This window comes from Borostomias antarcticus (genome assembly GCF_949987555.1).
Source record: "Borostomias antarcticus genome assembly, chromosome: 15".
NCBI lineage: Eukaryota > Metazoa > Chordata > Actinopteri > Stomiiformes > Stomiidae > Borostomias > Borostomias antarcticus.
The window spans coordinates 13,117,815-13,132,890 of NC_140248.1; the positions used below are offsets into that span (position 1 = coordinate 13,117,815).

At 45.5% G+C, this 15,076-nt stretch overlaps 1 protein-coding gene across 1 annotated transcript; it reads right to left on the minus strand.

Moving 5' to 3' along the window:
• Positions 1 to 386: 386 nt before the first annotated feature.
• dvl2 (dishevelled segment polarity protein 2) lies at positions 387 to 10,449 on the minus strand. Its single transcript, XM_084449578.1, has 15 exons — positions 10,120 to 10,449; positions 8,011 to 8,080; positions 7,529 to 7,674; positions 7,221 to 7,330; positions 6,940 to 7,066; positions 6,707 to 6,797; positions 6,412 to 6,481; positions 6,003 to 6,142; positions 5,423 to 5,499; positions 5,249 to 5,316; positions 4,101 to 4,235; positions 3,808 to 3,939; positions 3,426 to 3,602; positions 3,089 to 3,307; positions 387 to 2,423 (listed from the first exon to the last, which is right to left on the minus strand). The coding sequence occupies exons 1-15, from the start codon at positions 10,278 to 10,280 to the stop codon at positions 1,867 to 1,869; spliced, it is 2,280 nt and encodes a 759-aa protein (XP_084305704.1). The 5' UTR covers positions 10,281 to 10,449; the 3' UTR covers positions 387 to 1,866.
• Between the last annotated feature and the right edge of the window lie 4,627 nt (positions 10,450 to 15,076).

A 15,076-nucleotide genomic window follows, 5' to 3' on the forward strand; every position in this document is an offset into this window, starting at 1 on the left:
AGAATCTCTCAAACCGTCCTACTGCTTTAGAGCAGTAATATCAAAAGGCAAAAATCTGAATACATAATCCACTCATTTCAAAAGACAGATATGTAACATGCTGTGACCAGTGTTGGGAGAAGCTGATTAAAAAGTAACAGATTACTGTAATCAGATTACTTTTTCCAGTAACTTGGAATGTAAGGGATTACATTAGAATTTTCAGTAATCAGATTACAGTTACTGACCAAATAAAAATGAGGTTACTTTGAGTTACTTAAGCACGTGTCTGCTCCCTTTCATTTGGTTCATATACGCATGCGGCCAATGCAGTCATGACTGAACTGACTGTTTATGTCATCAGGGTCAAGCCAAGAGTGCTGGTATAGGATCTGATTTTCTTGTGTCTATTATGATCAAGGCTGCAAAACTGATCCTAGATCAGCACTCGGGTAAAGTCAGATTACTTTTCAGAGAAACCAGTAAGGTAATCTAATTACAATTTAGAGAAAGTAATCAGTAACTTATCTTGATTACTTTTATTAAGTAACTTGCCCAACACTGGCTGTGACACTGTTTAGTACCATTTCAAGAACATGTAGATTCCACCACAGCAATTTGCCTCTTAAGTGCGTGTGCTATGCTCCGTAATGGGAATGTGATCCACCTTCAGTTTGTTGTATATTAACATGATATGCCAATGACTGCCGCAGTGATGGTGCTGTGAGACACTGAATTAGGTACACATTAAGTTGCTTACATTTTTGAGTTATTTTAAATACAGAAATAATCATGAAGTACCTAATTCCTTATCTGAGCAACTTCAGGTAATTGGAAAAAAAAGTGTTTGCCTTTGATCCAGCTGGAAACATAAGAATTGATAGTCTTACAAAATGTCAACTCATTCACATCCTCAGTGGTGTAGTGTCCTTAACCATACACCTGTACATATCCTTTAGAACATAAACAATCCCCATTCTTCCCTGAGGAACACAAAGGCGATGATGGTTAGAACATTAAGAGAGCCATTCACATTGCACACTCACTGTACCAGATCCCAAACTCTTACACTCATCACTGTCAAATTCTTGTCAATCTACAGAGAATGTGTGATGTATCCAGTGAGATATCGTTTGTCAAATAAAATAAAACAAATTTAAACAGAACCTTCAAATCTGTATTTATTCCTTCTACTCTTTTTTGGATTTGGAATTTTGGACACCACTCATGATGTAACCACTAACGATGTAACCACTAACACCGTGTCCTAACTGCTTGCAACACGAGCAACAGAACGCAACATCGCATGCTTGCTGTCCTAACTGAATCCGTTAAATGTCCTGTTCTGTTACGTCATTTGTCTATATTCCCAACTGAAGACAGTTAAAGAACGAACGCCTGTCAACGCGAGCGACAGGAAGAAAATAGGAACAGGGCAAGCGTCAAAAGGGCAGTTAAAACGTTGCGCTGCGTCGCTCGCATCGCTCGCGTCCAGTTAGGACATAATAGAAAACAAAGCAATGGAACGCATTTTGTCGCTGATGCTCGCTCACGTCGTGTGTAGTTAGGACATGGTGTAACGACGATATTCTTGGGGCCATATTCTTAAGTTAAATGTCATGTTGGAAAATGCTGAAGTCCAGCCTGTAACATAAGGCACAGGAAACATGCCCTGAGGACCGGGAGGGCTGCTGTCTTCATGTCAGATGACAAGTAATGTTGTTATAAACTAGGAGCGACTAACCTTACATCGGGCAGGTGTGGCTTAAAGCTTTCAGAGTTCTACTAAAATCAACAAAACGTTGCCGGCACCCTGGATCCTCTGCTCTGGCTCTCACGCTGCTTTTGCACTGCACACTCCTCTCCTCCTCCGTACGCTCTCTTCCACTACATGACGTCCACAAAGAACTCACTGGGGTTTCCCATGGCCAGGTGGAAGGACTGGCGCGAGGCGGTGAGTTCTGGGGGCACAGAGCCCAAGTCTCGGGTCGGAGGGGCACCCGGGGGCCCCCCGGGCGTGCTGGCCGGGGGCAGGCCGGGTAGAGGGGGCCCGGTGGGGAGCTGGGGGTGCAGGGGCCCCAGGCCAGAGAGGGCGTGTGGATGCATGTGGGCGTGGGGGTGCTGCGGCACCATCATGAGCATCATGGGATTGTAGGACAGCGGGATGCCCTGCGCGTAGGGGATGTGCTGGGGCGGCGGGCCGCGGTGATGCGAGCGCTGGCTGTGGACGCTGTGCTCGCTGGGCGTGGCCGAGCCGTGGTCCCTCCTCAGGCTGCTCCGCGTCGAGTACTCCGACTCGCTGCCACTGCCCGAGCGAGAGTCTGCCCCTCCGCCCCCCGCCCCGCCCACGGGGGACTTCTCGTCCCGGCCGCTCGTGCTGCCGGCCCCTCCTCCTTTGCGCCGCCGCTCCCCCTCGCTCCGGGTGGAACCGCTGCTCCGACTCCCTGCAGCACGACGGATGAGACAGTGAATACAGGGGTGAGTTCAATCTGAAAACGGTGTTTCCACAAAACTGTGTGAGACAGTGTGCAACGGGGTTTGAGGTAGGTTCTCTCTCATTTGGTGGGTGTGTCAGACTGGTATATAAACTCCGTTGTATCTTCTCAGTTGCCACAGATGCAACGAAGACACAGAATGTTCAACGCACCACCATTTCAATAAACGCTTTGCAACGTTATGTCGGGGCTCAACTTACCTCAGGCCTCTCACATACAGACCTACAGATCTACTACCCCCAAACCTGCGTTGAAATACTACTTGAAATCATTTCAGCTTGACTGTTTTTGTCTGGCACAATGCAATCAATGGGTGGTTCCGCCAAAAATGGATCCTACCCACCTTACACTCCAGGCAGACTCAAGCCAATGCTAAGGTAAATTAAAGATTTAAAATAGTATTTAGAGACAGATCTGACTCCCACCAGGTCCCTGCATCCTCCTCTCAGACTCAATTCAATAAACTATTGTCCCCCAGGGGGCAATTCTGGTGTATCTTAAAAACATGAACACAATAAACACACACACACACACAACAACAACACTATACACAGTAACACTATACAAAAACAAAACACTATACACACAAGCACTATACCCGGGGGCTGTCTTACCTTCACTGTGCTGGCTCCCTGTGCTCCCTGGGGCGTAGCTGTAGCTAGACAGCTCATGGTAGGGGGGCGGCTGGCTGGTGTAGGCGTTAGTGTACTGGTAGGGGAAGGTGTGCATCAGGGGCCACGGCGTGGCCCCCGGGAGAGGAAGGGGAGCCAACGTATCCTGGTCCGAGGCCCCACTGGAGCCGTCGTTGTCGTTCAGGGAGAGGTTGGCCATGTCTGAGAGAGAGAGGGAGAGAGACAGAGAGAGAGAGAACAAAACAATTTAAGTCTTTAAACCAGCACAACATGTTAGCTTCTGCCAACAACATGAGGTGTCTTGTGTTGCATAGCTCACAGTTCTCGCAGTCGCTGAAGTCTCCAAATATGTAGTAGCACTGCTCGGAGAAGGTGATCTTGTTGACGGTGTGGCGGATGAAGCCGGCCTTCAGCAAGTTGCTGGCGTATTTGCGAGCCTCACGGCGGTCCTGGAAGCCTTCGATGTGTTGATAGAGCCATTCCACCACATCGGAGCCTGTCAATCAGCCATATAAGCACACACACACAGGGAGGGAGAGAGAGATGAGAGGGGTTCCAGTCAAAATCATACTAGCATCTTACCCCATCTAATCTTACCCTATCTAAGCACTTTCCTTATGCTTCCAGTCAACTACTGGTCTACTACACAGGCCAGTCTCTTTACTCCCCCTCCCTCATGTGTGCTACAGTCTCCTCCTCACCCAGGAAGGCGTTGGGGATGGTGATCTTCAGCCACATCCTGTCCCGAACCTCCAGACCAGACTCCGGGGAGGCCATGGCCTTGGCCACGGACGCCATGTCAGAGTGTAGAGACAGGTTGAAGTCATCAAAGCCTGGGGACACAGGAGAAACAAGTCAGCTGGTGAGTTCCACTACATGTCAAGACACCTCAAATACCAAGACACCTCATATACCAAGCTTCTGTCAATAAAGAATGAGAGAGAGAAAGAGAGAGAAAGAGAGAGAAAGAGAGAGAGAGAGAGAGAGAACTCACGTTCGGTTTCTGTGACAGAGGAGTTGGAGGTGATGGTGCTGAGGGAGGAGCTGCCGGGGTATGGGGGGTAGGTGCCCGTCAGCGCCACAGAGTGGCTCACCCACACCGCAGGGTCGATGGGCCGGATGGGCTCATCTAACCAGGTCAACCACAGGGGGGATACATACAGTCACCACACAAAAAAGTGGAGGATATGGTTCCCAAAAAGGCAAGACTCCAAAATATAAAGAAATAGGGATGGAAATCAGTGTATAATGCAAAGATAATTATTTTATGCCTAAAAATATGCATCCTACAGCATTCTGAAGCTGCCTGAAGAAACGTTTTCTGCTCAAAACACTTTGCAAGTAGTCTGCAGCATGTAACAAAAGCCTCTGTGTGTTCTAAAAAGCCAACCGAACGCTGTAAAGGGTGCATATTTTATTTTTAGGCATAAAATAATTATATTTGCATTATACACTGGTTTCCCCCTCTATTTCTTCATATTTTGGAGTACATACGCTGCTGCTCGAGTCCCTAAGACTAAGAAAGTAGATCACTGAAGTTCTGATGTATTTACACTGGCTTCCTGTCAGTCAAAGAATTGCCTTTAAAATACTGCTGTTGGTTTATAAAGCACTGAATGGTTTAGGGCCAAAATATATTTCTGATCTGCTGCTACGTTATGAACCATCCAGACCTCTCAGGTCATTTGGCACAGGCCTGCTCTCTGTCCCCAGAGTTAAAACAAAACATGGAGAAGCATATCTGGAGCAAACTTCCAGAAAACTGCAGGTCTGTTGCAACTCCCAGTTCTTTTAAATCAAGACTGAAGACTTTTCTTTTTGACGCTGCTTTTTATTCAATCAAATAATTATTCATTTGTACACTGCACTGTAACTTTTATTCTTGTATTTTATTTGTCCTGCATTTTGTTTTAAATGTTCTTTTATACTGTGTTTTTTGCATTTTGTTTTATATGTCCTTTTATAATGTGTTTCTTGCATTTTGTCTTGATGCTTTTAATGTTTCATGTAAAGCACTTTGAATGGCCTTGTTGCTGAAATGAGCTATACAAATAAACTTGCCTTGCTTTCCATACAGTCAACATATTTTATATGCAAAGTATTTCTCAGGTTGAATCATCCAGGAGACGTCGGGCTACTTACTACGAGGCAGGGTGAAGTACCCCTGGGGAGAGGGGTCCCAGCATTTGGCTACTGTTAGGATTATAGGTCTGGGATGAAAAAACAGAGGGTTATGGTTGCAAGCTTATTCTCTTGTCTTTGCCGGTGTTAAATGACAATGAGATTCAATGTAAAACCACAGTTGATCAAAATTACCCAGGTTTATGGACAATGTCTCTCAGCACTCGAACTGCGTCGTCGTTACTCATGTTCTCAAAGTTAATGTCGTTCACCTGGATGAAGGGTGAGACAGAGCAGGTGCGAGCGAGTGAGTAAGTTATCAAACGAGACATCTAAAGATTAGGAATGGTATGTCTACAATGTTAAAGCAGGGGGGAAAATGTACGCACATCCAAAAATTCAGACCAGGTTCCGGATTAAAAGCATAACATGAAGGAAGAAAAGAATTGCCACACTGCACAGGTAGCTCCCGTATACTAGATTTATTCCGTGTGACGTTTCGAGCCCAAGCTCTTCTTCAGACGTCTGAAGGGGGAGGAGAAACCCTCCTCACTTGGCCAGCGTCCCCTCCACCCCCTCCTCCTCCTCCTCCTCACCTGCAGGAGCATGTCTCCTCCTCCTCCTCCTCACCTACAGGAGCATGTCTCCTCCTCCTCCTCCTCACCTGCAGGAGCATGTCTCCTCCTCCTCCTCCTCCTCACCTACAGGAGCATGTCTCCTCCTCCTCCTCCTCCTCACCTGCAGGAGCATGTCTCCTCCTTCTCCTCCTCCTCACCTGCAGGAGCATGTCTCCCGGCTCGATGCGCCCGTCTGCGGCCACAGCTCCGCCCTTCATGATGGAGCCGATGTAGATGCCGCCATCACCTCGCTCGTTGCTCTGACCCACGATGCTGATGCCCAAGAAGTTGTATTTCTCTACCCGTGCATAAAACCAGCAGAAGTGTATCAGGTACATGTAGGTATTCATCATATATTCCATCAGTTATCATCAGCAGCCGAATTGCCCTCCGGGGCCAATAAAGATTTACTCAATTGAATTGAATATTCCATGGTGGCTAACCCAACAGGCAGGCTAGCAGCAGAAGACAGGGGTTGTCCGTTGAGAATGAGCGACAGCAGAACTCACAGAGTGACGTGAGGAGAGGGGGACGTGGGAAGGGGTTTTGGCGGCCTGAGGAACTCACCCATATTGAGAGTGACGGTGATGATATTGAGGGACATGGTGGAATCTGTCACACTGCTGAAGGAAGAGGCCTGCAACACAACACATGACTCTCAACCGCTTACAATGCCCACCACTGCGTAATTAGTTACTTTGATATTTGTATTTGATATTTTTATACGCTTTTATATTTAGGATCTTCCGTCTAGTACAGTTACTGCTTACAATGACCATGCTGTGTTACTCAAGATCACACTTCAGTGGTCTCGAAAACGAGACCGTGAGATTAAGACTCTGCCTCCGCTAATAATGGCTACCCTCTCCAGCCTGGTGGGCCGCTGCTTCCGGCGTCGCCGGTGTCTCTTCAGCAGCCGAGAAGCCGTGCTCTGCTCCGTGGTGCTGCTGAACCTTGGGAGAGACGACGACAAAAGTCACCATCCCCTCTATGGAGCACCAAACGGGGCGGACACCGACACAGACGAGTCTTGAAATGAGACGGTCCACCGTGCCTGCCCCCCCCCCCCTTTCCTCCCTCTCCTCCCAGTCTGACCTGCTCATGGTGTCGTCGTCGGAGTCACAGAAGCTGGTGGTTTCCAGCTCGCTGCTCATGACCGTGGAGGAGCTCTCGTACCCTGCCAGGTGGCGTTCCAGCCGGCTCTGCCCGTTCACACGTGGGCCTGTGTGGCAGGGCGAGGCAGCAGGTTAGGAGGACAGCTAACCACCACCGGCCCTGAGCAGAACACTACTCACCCAGGGAACACAATATTCCTACTGCACTGAATTCTCATAGCAGCCACAGTATGACACGGGCATGCAGGTGATGCTCCTCACCATGTTGGTCCAGACTCTCCCTGCGCCTGGGCCTCTCTCTCCGGAAAGACACCACCGACTCCGTCTCCGTGCGATCGTCCAGGTTCTCCACGCTGCCTGCCACGTTGGGGCTGGGAGAGAGGGGAGGAAAGATAGTAAGTATAAGTAATAAGTTTTAATGTAGTCGATCCTCGAGTCCGTTTGGTCTCCCGAAGCCTTAGGAAACGCAAAACGCTTGCTGAATACCATTGAACTGGAGCTGAAACATGCTGTCTGGCAAAACTTTTCTCAGTGCTTCTGACAGTGGTCTCTGTGAGGCTCAGACTTACTGAAACGATGGGGGTCTGGAGTCTCCGATGCCCCCCGTCCTCTCCACCGGAGGGGGGGGCAGAGGGGGAGGGGGAGGAGAGGGCTCTGGCCGAACCTCCACCAGTGGTGGGGGGGCTTCCACAAGGGGGCTGTCTGAGGACACCAGCTGGAGAAAAGAGGAGGAGAGAAAGAGAGAAAGAAAAAGAAGAGATAAAGGCAAGGCAATGATAAGAAAGGAGATAAATGGGGTGCAAATATAAACCATGAAAACCAGATTGGGATTAATCCTAATCCTATGCTTCCTTCCTCTTATTACACAAACAGAATAATATTAAGATAACAAACACATAAATCTAAGCACCACGATTTTCTTGGCTGAAACCTCACTGGGTCTATTGACAGAATAGATGCCCACGGTAATTTAAATGAAAAACTAACAATGTTAAATGCGGGTGACCAGGCGTATATATAAAATCAAAACAGGGGCCACAAAACGACTTACCCAGGACACAACTCTCCCGTTGAAGCAAGGTAATTTGGCTACATCATCTGAAATCTCCTCTTTCACCACACTAGGACATGCAGGCAGAGAGAGAAAGAGAGATTAGGACCTCTAGGATCACGGTCTGTTCCCCTCTAACACACGGTCTGTTCCCCTCTCTGTCATTTACATGCAGAAGCACAAACACACACACACACACACACAGGCCTCCGTTAGCAATATCCTTTCGCTGTTGGCCTGCGAGACCAGACCAAATACCCATCACACAATAGCGTCTCTCTCTGTTCCACACATGAAATTAGAGGGCGGCATAACGTATTCCTTTTCTTTATGGGTTGTGTGGATGCATGTTATTTAGTCTGTCTTGGCTTTATCCCTCCATCTCCCCTGTGTGGGAATGCCTGGGTGCCTGCCCCTGCCTGCAGGTCTTGGAGATAAGGCTGTTTTTTGCTCAGTGGAATAGTGGGACGGCCTCCAAATGATATTCAGGTCCTAACAAATGCTAAGAAGATCTCTCTGTTCGTTGAATAAACATTATGTCTGGTCTGACAAGTCAGTAGTCCAAGACTAATGGTCTGCTTGCAGGTGTATACTCCAGGCAATGCATCAATAGCAACAACATACATCTTGCCCATTCAAATGAAGTGAATATGGACAGATGTTAATTATGATGTAAATGTTTTGACTGTGCTCTAACTGGAATTGCAGAGGTCCCTTCCATAGGAGAGAGTGGGGTATCTTTGGAGTGATGTCCCCTCTTTCTCAGACAAAACGGTTCACAGAAAAAAAAGGTCAGGGCCAGTTTCCATATGCTTGATTTTGACCCGAAACTAAAACCCATCTTCAGTGCAACATTTTCAGTCCATCCGTGTCATGACTTATCTTTGTCTAAAGAAAACGTCCCTGTGTTCTTAAACCAGCTACACTCTGCTACTCTATATAAGCACGGTATTATTTCAGAAACAAGACCACACACTGTTCAAGGTCTGGGGCAGACACAGGATGTTACTTGTAACAGTTCAAAACAGTCCCACTTCTCTACATTGTGCATTCCAGACTGAACATAGACTAATGAATGTCAGTACTCCAGAAGTTAGATGTACAGTGGGCCTCCAGTGTGACACCCTGGGTAATTTGGTTGTATACCGGAGAGGCTTTGTGCTGAGGGCAGAGGTCACAAAACTAACAGAGTAAGTAACATGATCACAGATCGACTGTGAAATATATATGCTCAAACCAGGAAAAGATCATAAAAAAATCAGAAATTCGACTGGCACACAAGTGTTTTCTCCTGACTCTACTTAAATGTCGGCAGGGGATGGAGCTGGAGAGGAAGTGCAGCTGCTGTGATTTGGGGGGGGTGGGGTCATGGCATGAAGCCCAAAAACGAAACGGGGCATAAAGGACCCCCAGTGCTGCAGACTATAACATCCGTTATAAATGTTACACTTTTTAGAGTTGCAGATAAAACTAGAATATGTTAACTGAATAAAAACTTGCTAAATGATTATGCATTCTATTAAACTATGCAGGGCACTGCCAAAAAGGCCCCTAAAGTGTACTCAAAAAGTGGACTCAAAGAGTTGCTCTAGTCTAGAGTCGCTCATACTGATCAGATTTAGATATTAAATAACTCGCACACTGTTTGTCCCAGACGTCTAGGCCTACAAAGATTTGCCTTCATCTAATATTTATTTTCCCTAAAAGGAGAACTGGGCTGGCGCTGTGAAAAATATAACTTAAAGTTAAGACAGACAGCTGTTGTTGTTAGAAATACCGATACAATTTCCAGCTTTGTATTATTGCCTATTATTATTATTGCCAATAGGTTACTTGGTGTCATACGTTTTTGGAGAACATTGTCTCAAATCATGTGTCATCGTGTTCACACTCTAAGGATGCGAGGCATGGATAAACTGGAATTGAACTACAACCCAGCAGCAGAATGCATGCACACAAAAAATCTCATCCACCGGTCCTGTTTCTAGGAACTACTTTAATCCACGCCTCGTGACAATCATTTACTGTAGAGTATTGAGTAGCCTACATCATCAATTAAACCATTTCAGGGCAAAAACATGGAGGAGCCCAAGTCAGAGCATAACTTACCCAAAATCCTGATCCATGGATTTAAAGAAAAACTTGTAATTAGGCTTATTCAAAACTTGCTTAAAATCCAAAAGAGTTATGTGCTCCGACGGTATGGGTATCTTCACCAAATACGGCGTCTCCTCCTCGTCGATGTGGTAGATTATTTTGGTTTCCGCCATTTCACCAGCCCTTTCTGTCCCTCAAACTATCCAACTGGATAAGAACAGTACGAGATGAAACCACACTTAACTCCGCAAACTATACCTCCGAAACTGCCACCATTTAATATCTGCGGTAGGCTTGCTCGTGTTGCACAGATTTTATTCTTGACGGTCTCCCAGTCTTTTAAGATCAGTTAAATCCCTCAGGTACGCAGACATTCATATAATTCCATGAAACTTTTTCGGCCCCAACTGTGCGAAGTGAGGGAGGAGGGGGCATACTAGGCTACCAACGCTCGTTGCAGCCAACGCGGCGTATGACGTTCTGCATAGGCGTACCTCTGGCTCTTACGCCCCTCCATAGTATCCCCTTCCCCGTTTAGAACATCCGATTTAAATTCCAAAGATACTTTGGTACTCATGACCGGCTATTCAAATGGCACAATACATTCCTTCACCGTGCAGCTTTCATGTTACTCATATGTCTACAATGTAGGCTATGTTCCAGTCTAAGTGGGCTACAGACAGGAAAAATAATCATGCCATGACACTATAATGAAAAATATCTATCAGTCGTCAAGACTGCACAAATAGAAAATGTATATGCGAATATGTTCAAGATTATTTCAAGTCTGTGATTATTTGGATGGCATTATTATCACAGGGCCAAGAGTCACAAAAGCCATGAGGTCTGAAACGAGAAGATGCACAATATTAGTATGGTTGAATGTGCCTCGTACTGTTACACTAGCTAGCATGCGCACACATTAGGCTACATGCTCAAATTTAAATTGCATCATTTAAACTAAACTAGCAACTCAAAGAACAACAATGGATAGCAACAGGTACCCCTATATGATGGCACCAGTGGTAGCCTATGCAACAATGTAAAAGCAGTTTTTTGTTATTTGCACAACTGTTATTTGAAACACACATTACCTTCTACAGTGGGGGTCCTTGACTGACTTGTCTTGCTGAACCATTGAGGACGACTTGCAGCACATGTGTTTTCACAGCATCTACACACCTCATCATTCCCATCCACATTTTTCCATCTACACAAAAGGAACACAGTGTGAGCTCACAAAAGCTGACCAGAAACAACCCCACTTAGACCTACAACTCTCCCACCCCAGGCACCAATTGTATCTGAAATTCTCTCTTTTTGATAGTGTCAATTTTGACACTTTTGTTTTTAGCCTATTACACATATCCAGTCCTTTCAGAAGTGTCAAAACTCACCTGCTATTTGTATAATTGCAAGCCTTGCTTGTTGGGCTAATTCTGTGTTTTTCATTAGCAGCTTTCAGGTGGCAAGTGATGAAGATCTGGGGAAGGCAAAAGGAATTTCAACAAAGAACTCATGAAACAACCACCAACACTTAACACCCATAATACTTTCTTCACAGAGGCTCACAGAGTTTCTTGTGTCTCTGTTGAACATGAAAGCATCCAGCTGTAGTTGAAGCATGTCGGCCTTTCTTCGCGACAGAAATCGAGCATTTGATCCTGGATCCTTTGCATCAACAAGGCACCTAGAAGAAACAGATCAAGTGTATAGACATGCCAGGATGAATGAGAGTCTGTGAGTGAGTGAGTGAGTGAGTGAGTGAGTGAGTACATTTCTGACCCATGATTATCTATGAAGTAATATCTGGGCACAGATGTCACGTGAGGTTCCAAGGTGACTACACAGCTGTCTATGAAGAGTCGTCTGGGTCCATGGCCAACATCATAGGAAGCTTGAAGGTGCAGGATATCCCCAAGGAGGAACACATTCGAGGATCTCTCACGTTTCCAATCATCTACAGAGGGGACACATTTAACATCCACTTAGTAAAATAATTTATCTAAAACCCTTTGATAGAAGTATTAAGAGACAAAATAAAAGTGCAATACCAGTCATAAGCTTCAGTGAGTAATCAGAGTGCTCCATTGAAATCTTGGAAGATGTTGATGGGAGCAAAGTTGCCCGGGCAATATTGCTGGTGCTCACCACATGCATCCTATGTAAGAGGGATAAGGGACATTGACATCAAACGCTGCAGCCAGAACCCAACAAACAATACCAAATGTTTCCACAGCCGTACTGTACCTTTTGTAGCGGCACGCGACAGGAACAACAGCACTAGTCATCCTGGTAATGCCATGGCCCATGGTAACTGGCAAAAACACCAACTTGTTCATGTAGATGATGGAATCATCTACCACCTAACACAGCGACAGAATTGAGAGACCATTATAGCTTTATTTAAAGTTCAGGCTCCAAATCTAAATCTACATCTTGTTCAGAGGTCAGTTCAAATAAAAGGATATGCTACTTACCATTATGTGTGAGCCACAGTCATGCAATTCTACTTCAATTACATATTCAGTGTCACTTACAGGAACAGCTTGACAGACCTTTTGTTCCGATCGACCTTGTCCCAAAAAGAGCTCCCCAGGTGAAACATAACGGCTATTATACAAGTCTGCCTTTATAAGTATAACCATAGTTGTTTCAGTACATTGTAAGTGAACAGTGGAGGAGCCACTGTGTGGTCGACCAACAGGTTTTTCAACAGCAGCTTCATCAAACGTTTTCTGTGAAAAAACTTTATATTCCCTTGAGTCAGGTCCGATCATTGGCCCATCTTTCAATGTTCGAATGCAGCTTCCAGTGCTCAACGTAGATGACAAAATGAGAACCATGAAGATGGAATGTTCACAATAGCCTTTCATTTTGATTTTGGACAAGAACATTCAGAAATGTCAGTGTCTATGCTAATACATTAAACTGTAATGTCCTGACTGGTGTCCTCCAGTAGCCCAAGTGAGATGAGAACAATTGGTCTGTTTGGCAAGGACAAAAACAGCCTGCTGTTTTGAGTTTAATTAGCAATCATGTGGAATGGATATCACAGCTGATTCTAATTGCTCATCAAGGTTGGGCAAGTGAAATCAGGTGTTAAAATGGGTGCAGACATGAGGACGACACTTTGTGGATGATGTTTTATGAGACTTGCGTTGAGGCAATGGTCATGTTCTTTGCCATATAAACTACAATGTGGAATTGGATGAGCAGCCATAAGATCAAAGTACACATTTGGAAAATTGCTTTTAATGACAATTACGTTTGCTACCATCACTTGACAAATTTGAAATTAATGTTCCTAATCCACAAAAATGTAGATAGTTGGGGCTTGTAGTTCACTCAAAAGTCTTGAGCTTTTAAAGCAGGCAAAAGTTGAGCTGAGGAGCTGGCACAACTACATTGCTACCCACTGGTCCCCGAGTTCCAAACTCAGACAGGTGCATAGGCTGGACTTCTCAACCATTCGTCATACTTTCCCGTTTCTTTGATATGTAGACTGCCTTTGGATTGAGATGTACCTTCAAACCGTCTATGCAGTCATCTTTTAGGTTGCAACCAAGGTTCTTGTTGAGAATGCAGATGGCCTAGCCAAATAGGATTTGACTTTTCTCCAGTAAAGCTCACCTTTCAGAGAGCACTTAAAGCAAATACTGTAACTACAGCCCAAGTCTCCCCAACCCCATTTTAGGCCCGTGCACCAACTAAAATGTTTACTCAATAGGAAATGTGAAGTCACTGAAATGTTTGAAGTTTAATAATGAAATGTCAGTTAGAATCATCTTTTTATTGGATCATTTTCTTTTGTACGATCACCAGAGTCTGTATCCTTTAAGCTCTTTAGTGCAGGAGTAATCTCCTCTGTATGGTTTCTGCCCTCAACAGACAGTGCAGGTGTAACGACATTAGGAAGCGTTGTGCCAAGAGTTTCTTCTCCATGTGATGAGTCATCAGGAGTAGCCCCCTTGTCACTTGACTGGAGTGTGATGTTCAGGTTCTGTGTGATGTTCTGGTTCCGTCTAGTAGAGACTGTCACGCCTGCATCTTCAGTGAGGTCATCCTCTGCTTCTGTTAAGATACAAAGTTAGTTAGTACAAATACAGTCTTGATAAGTACCACCTTCCCACCAAGTTAGTGCCTCAGACTGTCCATTACCTTGTTCCAATCCTTTAGTCAGGTCCTCTACCTCTGTCAAGTCCTCAGGTTCCAATCCTTTAGTCAGGTCCTCTACCTCTGTCAAGTCCTCAGGTTCCAATCCTTTAGTCAGGTCCTCTACCTCTGTCAAGTCCTCAGGTTCTCTGGGCTCCAGTGTGGGGAACAAGGAGCCTGAAAAACAAGCAAAAAGAGACTTGCTGCAACATCTTGCTAGTAAAAACTAAGATTATAGGTCACAAGTAACCTTTGTATGTTGGTGTCACCTCTCTTGAAGTCAATTCTGTCCTTCCAAAGACTGCCTGGCGAAATGGTAGTCATTGCCCCTGGATTAAAGAAAGCAGGAATCCCTCCCCTTCCCCTCGGAGCAAAAAGTGCACTTTTCTGTCTGCTTTGAAAGACTGAGATGGGGCCCACCAAGGTTTCTTGTTCCAATCCTAAAACAAAAAATGAGGACTGTACAAACCAAGTTTCAAGAATGACAAAGCATTTGTAGCTATAAAATACAACCAGATACCCTTCTTCATTCCACTCTTCCAAAAGCCAGAGGTCTGTGGCTTGTCTTGGCCATAAGGAGAGGACGTTTCATAACCACTCTGTATTCTTGGACTGGCGTCTGCCTTATTTTGTCTTTGACAACGGCCACACAGAAAGTCAATCCCATCAGCGGACCTCCATCTGGAATGAAGGAAATTAAGAAAATGCAGTCATGACTCCCGCCACAACACCAATTGACATGTCCACTATATCAGAGGAAGAATGAAAGCCCTTACCGTCCGTCAATGTAGGAGCATGCCTTGTTGTGAGGCTC